The sequence below is a fragment of the Motacilla alba genome, chromosome 12, assembly GCF_015832195.1.
Source record: "Motacilla alba alba isolate MOTALB_02 chromosome 12, Motacilla_alba_V1.0_pri, whole genome shotgun sequence".
Classification (NCBI taxonomy): Eukaryota; Metazoa; Chordata; class Aves; order Passeriformes; family Motacillidae; genus Motacilla; species Motacilla alba.
Genome location: NC_052027.1, coordinates 4871879 through 4888787, shown reverse-complemented (window position 1 = coordinate 4888787; position 16909 = coordinate 4871879). Strand labels below are relative to the sequence as shown.

The following is a 16909-nucleotide window of genomic DNA, read 5'->3' as shown; positions in this document are numbered from 1 at the left end:
GAGGAGACAAAGCAGACCGAAAACTGAAATAATGCCAAAACCAGGGCAGCAGCAAGATCATACAGATACAGGGAAATGACATCTCAAAATATATTAGGGCACATCTGGAGCTCAGCTAATTTACCACAGCTGCAAGTCTGGCCCACAGAGACTAAATTCAGAAGTTGAACAAACAAATAATTCAATTTTTATGGAAAGGAAGTGTTTTTGCCAGCTTTGTCAATAAAACATTCCAGCAGCAGCACTCCCCCAGGCTTCTCTGACAGGCAGACCAAGAGGAATTTCCCCTTCCCAACAGGTGTGGCACCAGCTATGCAGGAGTAGCCCCCAAAGCATTCCCAGACATATTTTATTAGAAGAAGAGGAGGGGCGCATCACAAGTTAAGAGAAAAAAAAAAGCTTGAAGTGCATCCTTCCTTCAGATCTCTTTCATGTTGGTGCTTAAGAAAAGAGGCAAGACTGCAGCCCAAAAGATCTTCATGTAGGTGCAATTTTAAGGCACTTTGTTACTTCCAGGTCTGTATCAGGTTAGTCTTTGTCATGCACATCTGAGCTGGCTTTTTGAAAGCTTGAATTGCATCTGCCCAAGCAACCTCTGATGCCAGCTGTGGTGGTGAGGGGATTACAGGAGATCAGGTCACCCCAGCACCACAGTGTCCTTCACCAGCAGACAAAGAACTCAGATAGGAGAAAATGCCATCACAGGGAACCTCAGCTCAGCAGGAAAGGTGAGATCTGGCTCAGCAAAACTGCCCCTGGATCACAAAATCAGGGAAAACGGGGACAGAAGGGGCTTTAAAAGCTCACCAAGACCATTGCCCTGCCCCAAGGCAGAGTCAGCTACATAGGGCTCATTACCTTTTAAGCCTACCAGAAAGTCAAGGAGATTTAACTCTCCAAAGCCCTCTTGATTTATTGCTGGCTCCCAGATAAACTCAGCAGAGCTCGATGAGCTGCTGCAGCAGAGTCTCTGCTGACCCACAGCAAGAGCTGCTGCTGGCCTTACAGGGGTGTTTGGGACTTAATAACCAAGCACCTCCTCACTTTTCATCTTCAAAGCACCTCACAGCCATTAACTAATTAGCAAGAGTAATTACGAAGCTGCTCTTCTGTGTTTATTTGCTTTTTCCTAGATACTGGCCTTAAGAAACTCTGGTCACTTTACTGGCTGCTATGGCACAGCCACAAGTGTTAACAGTGATGCCACAAACCACTTCATTTAGGGTTTTAGGAGACCAAAGAGAGCATGAGGGGGGACTGGCTTCTCCAGGTGAGGAAGTTTTAGCCTTTGCTTTCAGAGTGAGGGATTTGCTGTGCCAGGGCCCTCAGTTTCAAATGCATTTGCTTATAAGCTGTGAAGAGTGAAGAGGCAAGAGAGTCCTCCCTCACTTCACCTCTTGAAGATGTTGCAAAGGGGACAAACAGATCACCCCAGTGGCAGGGCTGCCATCATGCCTCTCCAGCTGCTGCTAACTTCAGAACAGGGTGGACCAGCCCTGGTTATTGCCCCTGTCACCACACAGTAACAGTGGCTGGAGACTGGGGCACTCTAAGCAAGGCTCAGGAGAAAAAACAAAAAAACCCCAACCAACCCAAAGAACAACACACCCTTTAAAGGGACTAAAAATCACAGAAAAAAAAAAGGTGCAGGGAAGTGAAGAGACTGCCCTGAAGTCCTGCAGAAGCAGCAGAGTAAGGATTTGAAGCAAAGGATGCCAAAGCCCAGCTCAGCCTGTATTTGACAGACTAATGCTCTCCAAGTGACAGTGTCTTGGGCAATTCCCTCTGAGCCTGAAAGTACTTTTTCATCATAATGTAACATTATTTGCCATCTGGCTCGCCAATTGGCCATTGCTGTAATGTAATCCAGCTCTGCCCTGGGCTGTCATGGAGTTTGGAAAGCCCTTGGCTTGACACAAATCCAGACAGTGATATGTGTTGTTCTGAAGTGCAGGACCATGACTCTTCCCACTCACTCAGGCAATATTTTGATTTTATAATCATCCTTCAGCCTGGAGGTTGGCAGATGGGGGTTTCTGTCTTAGTACTGCTGTATCAGCAAGGTCAGATTTCAAAAATAGATGAGGAAAATGACTGTAAGAAGATTAATTTTCATTGCCTGCCATTGCCAGGGTAATTCCAGCAGAGACTTCAGTGAGCAAGTGGGGGGCCCTGAGAGCCAGGGCAGCCAGTGCTCCCACGGCCACATGTTGAAGATGAAGGTGGAAGGTTTTCCTAGATTTATCCCAAGTGGGAACAAGGTCACCAGCACGAGGTTAAGCAGATGTATGTCATTCAGATAATGGAATCTGAGTCTTCTACATTTGGGATGCAAATGAGTTTAAACAGACTGGTGACTGCAGCTCCAGGGAGGGGATGAAACTGATATTTTTCAATTAGAGTCTGCACAGGGGCTGATCATTTTAACCAGTGAGACAGAGTCAGCCAGAAGACCACTGGCTTACCTAAACACTGAACTTGGCCCAGCAGATTCAGGTGGTGGCTTTTGTCATCTTGACAAACATCAGAGTAATAAAAGGCTGCAGCAGGTGTCCAAACTGGTTGGCAATTACTGTAGAGCAGGAGGAGGTCACTATCTCAGCATCTGGTTGAGACCAACTCAACCTTCAGTGCCCATGGGCAGAATTTAGCCCGCAGTTCAGATAGGAGCTCTTGCTATACAGACACAGACTTAGAATGTGATAAAAATCACAAGCTTGGTCATGAATAGAGCAGTGAACCCTCATTAGACACAGCAACAACACTAGAATTTACTGCCATAGAGATACAAGTCTGAAATCCTGATGAAAACTCAGATCAAGAGTGATGATAGTCAGATGAGCATTAACTGTGTTAAGCAAATCTTTAGGCTGTAAACTCAGATTAAAGCAGATTTAAAAAAATAAGCACACACAGGAACTGTCATGTTTAACTCTTTAGAGCCAGGGCAAGAAGTGAAAACAGACATGGTTTGTTCAAACCACATGCAACCTCCAGAGGTTAAAGGCTGACAACAAAATCATTTCACCTGCAGATTTGAGAGCTGAGATACCAACACGCTTCTTCCCTCAAACTAATTCCTTAAAAATTTGTATTAGCCAAAGACACCCCCAAAAATGCACATACCACGATTGAATAGCCTCGAGACAGCCACAAGCTTGACTATAATTACCAGCGATTACCCAAAGGTGATTTTAAAAAAAGCTGAAAGAAGGGTGCAATTAGTCAGAGGGAAAGAAAGGACCCGAACGTCTCCAAGACGTTCGAACCGAGGCAGGCAATTAGCTGGGTGTGGACCCAGCACAAGTGAACAAAGCGGCAGCAGCTCCCCTGAGCCCTTCTCCAGCACCGAGGCGATTCCCAGCAGGGATGCGGTGATTCCCAGCAGGGATGCGGTGTGCCTGCTGTGTGTCCTGGCAGCCAGAGAGACGGGCTGGCACGACCCAACAGTGCAGAAAGCTTAGCAGCTTTTCAGTGTTTAAGGCTTTTTTTTGACAGGCTGGGGAGGGCAGTGGGTGTTGGCCACAACCTGTTACACCACACAAGCTGTGCAGGAGGAACTAGGTCAGGCAGATCCTGTCACTCGCCCTGTCGGGGTGGCTGTGCTGGGGAATTAATTACTGCACAGAGACAAACACTGGCAGCACACGGATAACCTCCAGCTTTCGACTGCCTGTCCCAATTAGCAGCATTCACACCTACATCTGAGGCCTGGTGTTCACAGGCTGTTCACGCTGCCCTGCAGTGCACTGGAGGCACCATCCCACTGCCTCCTGCATCAGCTGCAGCAGGCTTGGCTGAGCACCTGAGCTGGGACTCAGCTCCCAAGGACAGACACTCCGAGCTGAGAAAAAGCACAGCAAAGCAAGTGTCTGCCTCCAGCACCTCGGGGAGGTAAAGCAAAGCACAAAAGCAGCAGAATATGAGCTGCTAAAGGAGAAAATGGCACTCTGCTCCTCCTGACCTTCCTGGGAGAAGCACTTCAGATTTCCACTTGTGCTGCATTTCCCCCCCGGGGCCCTGCAGCTGGCCACAGAGAAGTGGGTGGCTCAGAAAGCCTCACAGCTGCTTCACAGCATTTAGGTGGTCCACGATGGCTTCTATTTCATGCATGGAACCCCACAGCCCCTCACACCAAGCTCAAGGGAGCACAGGCTGAGCCCAAACACAGCTCAGTGCATGTGCAGAGGCTGATGCAGCTCTTCCCTGGCCAGACCTGCTGCTTCCCACCTCAGGGGCTGAGGCCAACCCAGCTCAAAAGTAAAAGCTGTTAGTGCCTCGTGGTAAGGGACAGCTTCAGGTTTCATCCTTTATTTCCCTGTTCCACCCTTTATTTTGCTGTCTCTGCCAGCCACTCTCATCCATTTCCCTCTGCCTTTTGTGCCTCAGCCAACACTTGGATGAAACTCCAGGGACAGGAGCAGCTACCCCTGGACTCACCTGCACAGTGCAACAGGAACATGTTTACTGCTGCTTTCTTCTCATTAATACAAGAGTAAAAGCAGAGAATGGGGAAAGGCATGAAGACTTCCCTGGTTTGCAAGCCAGGGTACATAGCAAGTGTCATTAGCCTTAACATATAATCACAGCCTTTTGCTTTCCTACCCCACCATCACGGGGAGATATCAACACACACAACAACAGAACTGGCTGAGCTGTCACAGCATCTTTGCTCTGTGGCCAGGACATCAAAGGTGCAGGACTCTTCATGGCAATTAACCCAGTCGTTAGTCCCAGGAGGAGGTGACTACATCCAGAGATGTGAGGAACAGAACTCTGGCTGCAAATCAACTGAATCTTCATATGCAATGGGCCAGCCCAGCTGGGACACAACCTGCTCCTCCCCAAGAGCCTCACAGGTCACCCTTTACAGCAGGACTTGGATCGAGCTCAGCCCTGGACTGTCCCCACACCATGGCCAAGCCCCAAAGCCACCAGCACAGCCCCGTGTGAGGTCTCTGGGGTAGCAAGTGGGGGCCCCATGGAGATCTGCCAAACTACATCAGTGTGGGGTCCTGCCTCCCCCTCCCATCACATTTTATTCACAGACTCCATCCTCCTCATCTTCTGACATGAAGGCTGGGCCATGGACGTGGCTGCCATGGCAGAATCCACAGCAGAGAACAGCCCTGGAGGAGCAAAAAGCCAACTGCTCCCACTGAACCTCAACCTGGGCTTCACATGTGCTGTCTTTGGGAGCAGAACAGCCAACTCAGGCAATGGACAGAGGGTATTTAATAGCCTTGGCTGGGATCAGACTACACAGTGTTACAAGGCTGCATGGGAACGTTCCCCTCTCCCTGGAGGTGGGGGAGAATTAGGAAATATCCATTATAAAACTTTCGAGAGCTCTCTGATATATGACCACTTTGCTCCCCAGGAGCTGGGAACCAGCCAGACTTTATGCTCACACCAGGGGTCTGTTTCAACAGCTCTTCTTGGTAAGCACTGGTCTTCAGGCTGCCAAGTGCTCACAAGCATTGCTGTTCATGGAGCTATCACAGACTCCTCTGAAAACTTACATTTCCTTTAACTTTTCCCTTTCTTAAAGCAGTTCTTACAAGTCCTTGAAACAAATGGGAATTTAAATAAACCCCCCAACACCCAGAGATACAGAGGAAATGGGGAACACAGCCAACTTGACCAAGATCTTGGTTTACAGAACATATTTTAAGGCCTGGCAAAGACTCAACTGTATGGCTGCAGAGCTGTATGGAGGTTAGCCCTAATGCATAATAAACTTGACAGTGCTTTGCTAGCCAAGTAGGGTGTTATTTTTCCAAACTTGGCTGTTTTCAAAAGAAGAAAAGACTAATTTATCTTTCCAAATTTATCATCTGCATGTGCGTGACCAGTTGTGACCCACCTCCCTGAAAGCATCCCAGCTATGGTCATGGGCTGTGCAATAACACACTGAACACGTTACAGAGCTCCCTGTGCAAACACATCCATGCAGGTACCCACTGCACCAGGCTGCCCCTCTCCTAAATTCCAGCTGTACAGGAGGTTTCAGACAGCTATAAATCTTAACCCAGCTTCTTGAAGTCAATGATGGGAGAGAAGGCTTTTAAACTGAACTTGTCACCACGGAAGGTTCTCAGGCAGCGATACTCAAAGCCTTGGAAAAGAGAGGCACGTAAGAAACGAGAGCCCAGATGCACACAAAGCAACTCCAGCCTTTGCATTCTCCCAAAGTACATGTGGATAAACGAGTTTTTAACCAAGTCACTGGAAAGCACTTCCACAGACCTGGATATATAATTAGCACCAGCTCCCACCTCCTGCTCGGTGGTCCAAGCTGTTCCTGGCAATGGATGTGACTTCTCCAAGCTCCAAGAGCGTGGATGCTGGAGAGCAGGAGCTAGGCAGATGCTGGGACCACACAGCACTGAGAGGGCCTGGGGACTGCAGCACCAGAGCAGGGGGAAAATGGGCAGCTTGACATGACAGGAGGGCAGGGTGAGAGCTCTGGCAGCATTTGCTGTCTCAGCTGGATGCCAAGGTCTGTGCAGTGAGGGGGCACCAAGTGCAACAGCACATGGTGTGTTCTGTTGCATGCAAAGGAGGCTTCACAGAAGAAAAAATGAGGTCTCAGCCCTCTCGTGCCTCAGGCAGAGGGGTCTCCCCAGGCTCCCCAGCTGCTCACAGGCAGAAGAGACTGCACAGAAAACAGCACAGGTCACAGAGGATGCACGAACCTGGCACGTGCCAGCAAAGGGCCCAGAGGCACAAAGGAGCTTTGGCTGTACAGAGGAGCACAGAGGTGGGGGAGTGGGTGGGGAGTAGAAAGAAATGCATTTTTGGCAGCTGAGATTTTATTGTCTATCTTGTCCCTTCCTTGCCAAAATGTCTACAGAGATTGCAAAAGGCACAAGCCCCAGATTCCTCCAAGTCCTGGCAGAGTAAAGCAGTACCTGATTTGCAGAAAGGAGCAGAAAGATTTGCAAGAAGGAATGTGGGGTTGAAAGGTGAGGAATAGAATCATGGCTGTGCACTGCAGAACACCAAGCAAGCCTTCACCCTTTTCAGAGCTGTCATGCAGGTTGTGATTTCATTATTTATTACTCATAATCATGTTTTATAATATATTATGTAACTAAGAATATAACATGCTATAGTTTTTACCCTAAATTTCTATTTATCTGGTACAAAACAGCCAGAACACATTGCCCAGCAGCTCCAGCCTGACCCCAGAGGTGCTGGACTTACTTAGGGGGATTCCATTCTCTTTGATTAGAAACAGCCCCTTACAGGATTTCACACACAGACATCTCAAAGAATACTGTAAATACATTTCTGATGCAGCCTCTGCACCATGTAAGCCAAGGATAAATCCCCTCCACGGGAAGGGCTGGCACAGAGCTTTGCCAGTGTGCTGGCTGTGCTTGCCCAAGCCTTTCTCTGGTTCTCCTGGTGTGTCCCACGTGCCAGCAGGAGCACTGGCATGCCCATGGCACACGCAGGGCAGCATCACCCCCTCCCTGCTCAGAAACACATCCCTGTCCTCTAAAGACAGAAGCCAAGGGAGCACAGGTACCCACACTGCTGTGCTGTCAACACATGCCAGTGCTCAGGAATGTCACAAGAGCACTCAAGCATCAGGCATTTGCACCACCCTGGATTTGGGTTTCCCCTATGGGGAAAAGCTACAGTGAAAACTTTGGAAACACCTTTGTGAAAGCAAAAAAACCATGACTGACTTTTAAGCAATCTTATCCACACAGGCCTTAGCACACCCCAGGTGTTGCAGCATCTATCCCAAACCACATTCCTGGCCCACGCAGAGCAGAGGCTTCCTGCAGAGATCCAGGTTAGGATATTGCCCTGGCAGGGCATCCTCTGGCACTGCCTGGGCACTGGCAGCTCTCCTGAGCACATGGGCTGGGTGTGGGCTCCTGCTTTTTACACACTGGGGTTTCCTCACTCCAAGAGTGCAGCAAAGAAAGGAAAGGAAGGGGGGAAACAAATCAAAAAACAAAAAGCCAAGCTGAGGCAGGTCTAACCTCCTGGAGCTGGATTAATGACTGAGAAATGCCGGGGAGCATTCCTGGCTGTCATCAGTGAGCACCAGCCACTGGCCTCATGGAGCTGGGGATGCTCCTATTCAGACATCCCCTGGCTCCTTCCCTGCCCCACAAAGGAGCCAGCAGCACCAGGGGAGAGGACAGGCTGTGGGAGCACATCTGAGGGGCCTTTGTGCATCCTCCTGTCCCCATCCCAGGGGTTTAGGATGAGGGTTGGCCCCATGTGCCCTTCACAACTACTTGAAACCTGGAGACTGAGCCGAAGTTTGTCACGTAGAACAGAGTATTCTTACAAGAGTTAATTGGAAGGTTAAAAGCTACTTAGGACTAGATGAACTGGCTCCTGCTGAAGGAGCCACAGGCTTGAGCTGGGCTGTGAAACTGCCAGCACAGAGAGGGCTGCAGGCAGAGCCAGGCCTCCCCAGCTTTCCCTGTGTGCTGAATCACCTGGTGCTGCCCAGAGAGCCTTCTCTCCTTCTCAGGAAGAAGTGATGCTCCTCATCCTCATCCCACTGCTGCCCACAGAAACTGTACATAACAAACTCCCTGCTTCTGGCAGTTTTGCTTGCAGGAACAGGGATGCCACACTCTGGGTTGCTACAATTAGAGCACACACCTTGCAAGCCACAGGGAAACAAAAAGAGCCAGCCTGCCTTCAAACTTCTTTTTTTATGCTTCTCTTCTCCTTTGCTATCTGATATGCTTTATACATACACATAAACACATACAGTGGCACCCAAATATGTTAATATTGACTAGGGTTTGTTTCAATAGCAGTGGCATTTTCCACATTCTATCCCAAAACCAGACCCATTTTCCAATTCCAAAATTATTTGTGCTGTCTTGTTAAACTGCTCCAGTTAACGAGCAATTTAAGGATGGCTACAAGCTGCCAAGACCCTTCATTTTAAGTGGCAGATATGTCAAATGGAGACTTGCTTTTTAATAACCATAACCAGTGAGGTCCCAAGTTCTGTGAGCACCTTTCAAACTTCAGCATGTTGTAAAAATGCACCAATTTCCTTCACTCTTCCAGAAAGCAACTCCTGTACAAAGCACAGTCACAGCTCTGCCATCAACCACTTCCAGGTTTCTATATTCTTTCATAAAACAAGAACACTGGGTCCTGAACAAGAACCCTCCAAAATCTGAAGCATATTGAAGGTGAAAGCTTTGGCTGGCTACACTGAGCTCCACCAGCAGTTGGTGATACAGGATTGTTTCCCAAGGAAAGGTTGTAAGAACCAAGTGACCCTCTCAGACTGATTGAACCATGAGTGAAAACAAAAGGCACCTGAGTTTGACATTAACTGGAAAATCCCAGAAGCATCAGAGTAAAGTTCACTGAACTGCAGCTGCGTGTAGGGGCATGGCAAAGTTGGCTGTCACACCACTCTTATTCCAGACCAAGATGTACCTGCAGCAAATCTACCTTGTTCTTTAAGATTTTGATTACTACATCCTGATGTGGCTTTTAAAAACATGTATTTTACCAATCTGAGTATTTCAGGAAAACAGTGGAAGCTTTTCAACCATAAAGTAAATACAGAAAATATTCCAACAACTGGTTGTGATTACTACATTATAGGATTTGCTATTACCATTTACTGTTACTTTACTATCTCACTGAATTAAGGCAGGAAGTAAAGGAATTAGGGACCAAATCTACAACACAGGACCTTCCTCACTTTTCTTCTTAAGACAAGTTTGATTAAAGTTCAGTAAAGAGACACTTGCACTGAGTGTTTGCTATGCAGACTGTAGGAGGATGTGCCACTGAGCAGAGCCTGCCTGGGAAGTTACAACCCACATTTCAAGTATCTTAAAAGCTTTTGAGTATTTCAGACTCATTGTTGAGCACTGAGCACACAGCAGGGCTGTGAAAGCAGGACTGGGAAACCATCATCAGCCTCATTCATGTGCACGAAGCATCAGCTTTCGAGGCAAGGAGAGAGTCAGCATGCTGAGATCTTAATACTTCAATTAGTTCTAGAAATCAGACACAGCTCCCACCCAGTTCTCAGGACTGAGCATGTGGCAAAGGAGCAATAGAAGAAAGATGCACAAGAAGCTCCAAGTCTTACCTGGTGTACACAGGACTTAGCATTCAGAAAAAACAGCTCCACCGTAGTTTTGTCCTTGAGAAAGGAAATGCTTTCAATGTAGAACCTGAAAATTAAAAAAAAAAGAACCAAAAACATGACTTACTCTCTTGAATAGGTTTCATCTTCCTCCCAAGTAATTTTATTTCCTTAGTGTTTTGTTCTCTAGCAATAAAATAGCACAGAGGAACTACGAGCTACTGCACTTAATTTCCTGCCTTTTAGGAGGGAACAAGCAGTAATCACAGCCTGACAGCACACAGGGAACAGGGACTCCTGGTTCAATAGATCCTGGATATCTGATGACTTTTCAAATGAGAGAAATACCCTGAATGCTGCAGGAGCAAAGCCCATCTCTCCTCTGCAGCTAAAGTCACAGCAGTGGAAAAAGCCACTCCAAACATGTTGCAGGTGGGGAAGCCAGTCCAACACTCTGCTGGAGGACAGGGGTTGCTGGCAGCCCTGCAGGACCACCTTCCTTCCAGGAAGGCAGAGATGTTAGTAAGAACCCTTAACTTCACCCCAGATGCTCCCACTAAATGCTAGGCAGGAGACAGCATTTTTCCAGCCAAGCAAAGACCTGGACCAGCAGTGCCTCAGCAATGCAGACCACCCCAGGGCTTCCAATGTCCTGTCCTCGAGAGCAGGAGGGCTGGATGACCCACCCAGGGCAATCAGAACCACACCAATCTCTCCCACAGCCCCGTGCTGCTCCTGCCAGCCTCCAGCTCCATCCCCTGAATTTTGCACTGGTGATCATCTTGGCATGGATGATTTGTAGGACGTTTGAACAAGCCCCCAGCAGCAGCACAGAGCACGTGCTAGGGAGCAGTAAAGCTGGGACCTGCCACACGTGTCAGGAATGCTGGCAGTGTTTATGCTGTGACTTCAGAAAAGTGAGACATTAAATGGTAATTGCTTTAATATTTCACATTCCTACAGCGTGTTCCACTGAATTAATTTTAAAGCACTCTCCAGAGCACCTCTGCAGATAATTTAGCCATTTCACAGGCATGCAGCCTGTCCAAGGGGCAGCCCAGCAGCCTGCCCCAGACATTTGAAAAGCTATTATACATTTCCATGACTCACCTTTCCCCATGAACTCTGCGAGCCACAGGTATTTCCACCCTCTCTTGATCTCACCTGATACATGTTTTTTCCCAACAGCTTTGCTAAATTTTACTTTAAATACCCTTGAGTGTTTCTCTTCAGAAATGCAGAGCAGAGGGCAGGACCCACACTCTTCATCCTTTCCCAACCTGCTGCCAGACCAGCCCTTCCCAGAGTGGACCTTCCTCAGCCTGCTAAAGCCTTCACTGCACCCTGAAGTGCTTTTTTCCTCAGCTAATGACCTCATTTGCACTTCCAGTTTCTCTCAGCCAGGGTCAGGTGTGGCTGACTTACCCTCAGAAGCAGGACAGTTCTGGTTCTGAAGAGAGGCAGCTCCCAGACACTCCTGGCACACAGCAGGAAGCTGTAGGATCTATGGATTTAGGGTGAGGGCTCAGGGGGGCACTGCCCCAATCCCAGCCGTGTCTCTGTGCTCCATTTCCTCCATGGGAAAAGCTGTACCTTCTTATCACCCCAGTACAGATGGGGAACACTGGACCACAGAGATAAGGATGTTCAGGGCACGGCACGCACGTTTGGGAACACCATAAAGTGCACATTCTACTGCTACTTCCAGTGCTGTCAGCATTCTTGAAACTAAAATGACATTTCTGAAGGTCCTCAATCTGCATCATAGAGCCTTTCAGCTGAGTGTACCATCCAAAAACCTCTGTGACTGGATTGAGCTTATGCCAGCTGGCAACAATTAAAATCTCAAAGGATTATCACGTTTCCTTACTGAACAGCAAAAGCTCAGGGATGAGAAGAGATGAAGAAAAACCAGCAATCTGGAGATTCCTCCACTTCCAGTAATGCAACTGGAAACTGCAGGTTTTGAAGTGGCTTTTCTGCTGGAATATCTATTTTCTATGGATCAGGCAGTTTCTGTAGTGCTAATTATTTCTGTATCTTCCTCCTCCTGCTCTGCACCTCACTGCCCACCTCCTTGGTTACCTGTTTTGGATCTCATGACCCCAGAGTAGTCAGACTTAAAATTCCCTTCTAAAAATTAATTTTCCAAGTCCACTCCTCGTATTAACTCCACATATTAACTCCCACCCAAGTCTCTGCACACCCTGTCCTGTTGAGGACCATCTTCCAACAGAGAGAGCCAAAATGAACACCATGGGCAAACAGCAATTCCAACCAAAAGAATGCTCAGGTCCTAGGATTGCCTTCACAGCTTTCTTGGGCAGCCGTAGGTTTTGGCCTCCCAGATCCTGATCAAACATTGTAAACACAGTGAAGAGCCCATCAGCCCTTTATAAATGGAGCTTTTTCTTTCTGCTGAGTGGGGAAGAGGAGCTCTGGACACCATCACACACCAGCACGTATTCAGGCAGAACAAAGTGCCACTTGTTTGTCCCATTCCCCTGGTGGCTAGTGGGGGACATGGGGAGGCACCAATGCCAACTGACCCAGCTACACGAGAGGCTCTGCTTTGGAAGGGCTTCAAATAATTAAGCACACCAGGCATAAATTTACCCAGATCTGCAAAGCAAATGAGGTCAGTCTGCTCTCACGTTCCCTCACAGACTGCAAGGAAAACAAAGACTCCAACAATATGAAGAATATGATGCTTGATCTCTTCTGCCAGCACAGCTCTGTTTCGTAGGATGTGGGGTTTTTTTTCAGGCCCTTAACCAGCAGAGCTTTGCCAGCAACAGCCCTAAAGTAATGCAATTACATTGGCCAAAATCATCATTTTGCCAGGGATTTTATTCTTTCCTGGGGACTGCTTAAGCTGTGAGCAAAACAGCCATCAGCATTCCCTTTAAAGTACAGACAGCCCTTAAGTAAACAGAAGGGAAAAAGTAACATTGTTTGAATAAACTGTATTGCAATTTACCACACTGAAAGGCAAGTCAGGCAAAGAAGATACTTAAAATATGAGGTTTTAAACAAAAAAAGAAAAAAAACCAACCCAAACCCACCCTAAGAATAATGTCCTAGTAAGAGTTTAAAAAACAGTAGGTTCCAACCTACTTAATTTCATAGTTACATACAAAAGAGAGCAGCACTTAGCCAGGGTCTAATCTCTTTCTAAAAATAACACATTGCTTTGACATTTATTTCCTTTATCAAAACTGTAATCAGTTCCTTTAAACAAAACCCCCTGGTGATAAAGAAACCCAAGTGGCAGTGTTTGCTTGGTGGAAACAATTACTCACCTAACGGCAAAGTACAAAGTTGCTGGCCCTGGTTTCTTGGGCAAGTCATGGTCCAGGACACGGTGATCCAGCTGCAGCCAGACACTCTGACCTCTATGGAAACAGGTTGGGGAGAAGGTTAAAGACTGGGATGGAAAATACAGAAGTTGGTTCTTTCCAGTGCCCCCAGTTACTCCAAGTGTTACTTTAAAAAGTTCAAGCCTCAGCTCCAAGGCAGGCAAACATCTCATCAAATGATTTTCTTTTTTTTACCTAACCCTTAACCCTGCAAGGCTGAGCCATGGGTGCCCTCCAGAGGCCACATGCTCCCTCCAAGCAGCCAGCCCTGTGCACACACCAAGGCAGGCCCTGGAATCCCACTGGAGTTTCTGGGGAAGCCATGAGCTCTCAGATAATCCCCTGGCAGCACTTTAAACCTCACCGTGACTCAGTGCCAGCAACCAAAAACATCCAGAAGAATTTCATGGCAGCTCTTCTGGGGGAAAAAACAAGCCAAGTACAAACAGTATCCCCAAGGGATTTACAGAAGAGCTGGGGGAAAGTATTTTCCAGCAAGTGAAAGGACAAGGATGTGGCAAAAATATTCCAGGGATAGCCCAAGATGTGAGTGGCTGGTAAAAATAACACAGTGCTGGAGTCAGGGCCCCAGAGGGAGCAGCTCCCAGCAGCTCCATGAACTCCAGGGTGTCCCCAGGAACACTCCTGCACTGCACGTGGGATGTGCCTCAGCAGGGTGGCCTCAAACACGGCTCTGATGGGATCTGCAGGTGGAGGCTTCCATCCAGGGCTGCATAAAAAGTGGCAATGGAGAGCAGCAGGAAGCAATGTCATTCCCATTAGACAAGAGGTTTATTTAGGGGCTGTTTTAGTGCACAGCTCCATGTCCCCGCTGCCCTAAGCACCTCTGCTCCAGCTTTTTGGGGGAGCTGAAGGTAACACTGCCAGCAGATGTGGGGAAGCGTTTCAGTGCCCTGCTGAGAGATGAGCCTAAGCACCAGGTGAGACTGCAGTTAATGAACCCAGCTGACTCTGGGTTAATGCCATGGAACAGATCTCCCACAGCACTCCAGAGCCAGGGCAGAGCATCGCACCCAGGCTCGGAGAGAGGAAAGTGGTTCCTGGGCAGGAATAACCTCACAGCTCACTCTGCTCAGGAAATTTGGGGTTAAAAGGCTCAATAATATATTTGAGATTCAGGTGCAAAGCAGTGGGAGCAATTCATTTTGGAAATAAATGCAAAACCTTTTTGTTGTTACTAAAAGTGCAGAGGAGGAAAGCTGAGGGTGTTCACATGGGAAATTATCACTGAATCAGATTTTCACTGTGTGAAACAAATACAAAATGTGAAATCATCAGGAAAATATTTTACAAGGATTCTCTGGTTTGTGCCCAGAAGATATTTTCCAAATATTTTCTATTTTGTGCCTTCCCTTCTCCCCAGCCAAGCAGCACAAGCACAAGGTAGGAAACTCTTTCTTCTTTGAAAGAAAAAGTCATTTTTCCATCATGCCAAGCTGCCACGGTATCAGAGATAAGGTTTTACATTGCAATAATGACACAGCTGTTTAAATAAATAAACAAACACACTCACGTGTCATCGATAAATGTTATCCCAAAATACTCCTTTTCTTTCAGGTTGAAGTGGGAGGCCACCAGATCCAGTAACTCCCGAGACAAAAGTTTGGGCTGTTGAAAGAATAAAAATAATTTTATTCATTTCAGTCCAGGCTTTTATTAAAAAATAATTTTTTCTGTGCAAATACTGACATTTAAGTACACATGGCCATGCTAAAACCCTGTTGTACAACTGAATACAGAAGCGATATATCAGACTCAGAGTGTCTCAGTGGAGCTGTGTGGGATGTGTGCAGCACGGAGAGGCAATGCTGTGCTTAATCCATGACATTAAGCTGAAGGGCACAACTGAGTGCTGCTTTCCTCTTTCTGGGGGAGAAGGCTTTCCTGCACTTATGGCAAGAAGGATTTTTCAATTATGTAGTGGAGGATTTCGTGCTTTGAGTTCTGTTATGGGGAAAAAAACCATCCTCAAAACCACAGAGTTTTCTTCCCATCTACATGACAAAAAACACCACCACAAGGGGTGTGTTTAATATTCTGAATGAATTTTGGTGAAAGCAAAAAGTGAATGCAGAACTGATGGCAGATATTTTGCCCACAGTGCACGGGGAAACCCTTCAGCAAATCCAGGTGTCAGGAGAAGCACACATTGCCTCAGCACACCCATTCCACACTCTGAGTTTTTCTAGTATAACTTGTCTTCAACCCTCACTTCAGCCCCCAAAAGAAAACAAGCAGAGAAACCTGGCACTGGCTGCCAGCCCCCAAAAGAGCGAGGTCTATACCTGAACCAGCAGCTCCAAGTTCCTGTCATCGAGGAGATGCACCTGGCAGTGCCGGCCCTCGGTCATCTGCAAAGACAGCAGCACAGCCCTGTCAGGAAGGGCAGCATTCCTGGCTTGCAGCAGAGCATGCGAGGCTTGGGGACAAGGGCAGTGTGAAGCAAGTGTCTGATTTTGATGGATAAGGGAATTGACTCTGTACTTGAGCTGAGAGTCCTCCTCCAAGGACTCCATCTGGGGAGCTGCCTCAGCACTCACAGCCCCTGTCAACTTCATGCTGGAATTAAGGGTGCTTAGCAGCACTCAGGATCAGATAAAAAAACCCATAAATGCTGTGAGAATTAACTGTGAGGATGAACCAGCCTGGCCAGTGCCACAGCCTTGGGCTTTTGCTCTGGTGAGGAGAAGATGTCCAGGGACCCAGGAAACCCAGATCCATCCAACCCTCCCTGCAGATGGGTCAGCCCAGCTCTGGTCCATTGACCTGTGTCTAGAACAGATGGCGTCTCCACCAGCACAGTAACATTTTCACTTGGGCAGCTATTGAAAGTCATCACTTCCATAGGATTCTTACATAGGAGCTGCACACAGCAATAAGGTGCTTGAACTGCAACACTAAGAATGGGATGAGCTTTGCAACCCCGGATGCTCTATTTGAACCACCTCTTTCATGTCACATTTATCTTCTGCAAACTAAGTCTCTTCCTCTCTTTAGCAGGCGAGCAATTCAGAAATAGCTGCCCATTATGCCCTTTTAGAATCTGCCCTTTGAAATCTAATACATTTCAATGAAAGCTTTTACATTATTTAATATCTGTTCTAATTCTGGGCCTTTCAGCAGCTCCAGTGAGGACCAGCTTTGCAACACTCTCCGGGGTGAGAGCTGGTGAAGGAAACCTGGCTTTCATATTTGTTCTCCCAGCCTCAAAGTAACTCATTTTCCTGACAGCACAAGCTTCCAGCCGGCTATAAATTGTGAGCTGTGAGCAGAGGCCGGGGGTGTTTGCTTAGACAGCAGCTCCCAGAGGGATTAAACAGTAACACGCAATGGTTTCCCCTCTCACATCCCTCTGGCTCTGCAGGGACAGGGACAAGGACAGGGCTGAGCTGTAGTGCCATCAGCCCCTCTCATCACCTGCTGC

At 47.6% G+C, this 16909-nt stretch overlaps 1 protein-coding gene across 6 annotated transcripts in view; it reads right to left on the bottom strand.

Moving 5' to 3' along the window:
* The window catches only part of FRMD4B (FERM domain containing 4B), a 125030-nt gene that overhangs the window by 43066 nt on the left and 65055 nt on the right, over window positions 1-16909 (bottom strand). For all 6 annotated transcript variants that reach the window (XM_038149016.1, XM_038149013.1, XM_038149014.1 and 3 more), the window contains exons 2-5: window positions 15771-15836; window positions 14999-15093; window positions 13408-13500; window positions 10109-10193 (exon numbers count right to left, since the gene is read on the bottom strand). In XM_038149016.1, the coding sequence (XP_038004944.1) occupies window positions 10109-10193; window positions 13408-13500; window positions 14999-15093; window positions 15771-15836 (339 nt within the window). The remainder of the gene's footprint in view (window positions 1-10108; window positions 10194-13407; window positions 13501-14998; window positions 15094-15770; window positions 15837-16909) is intronic.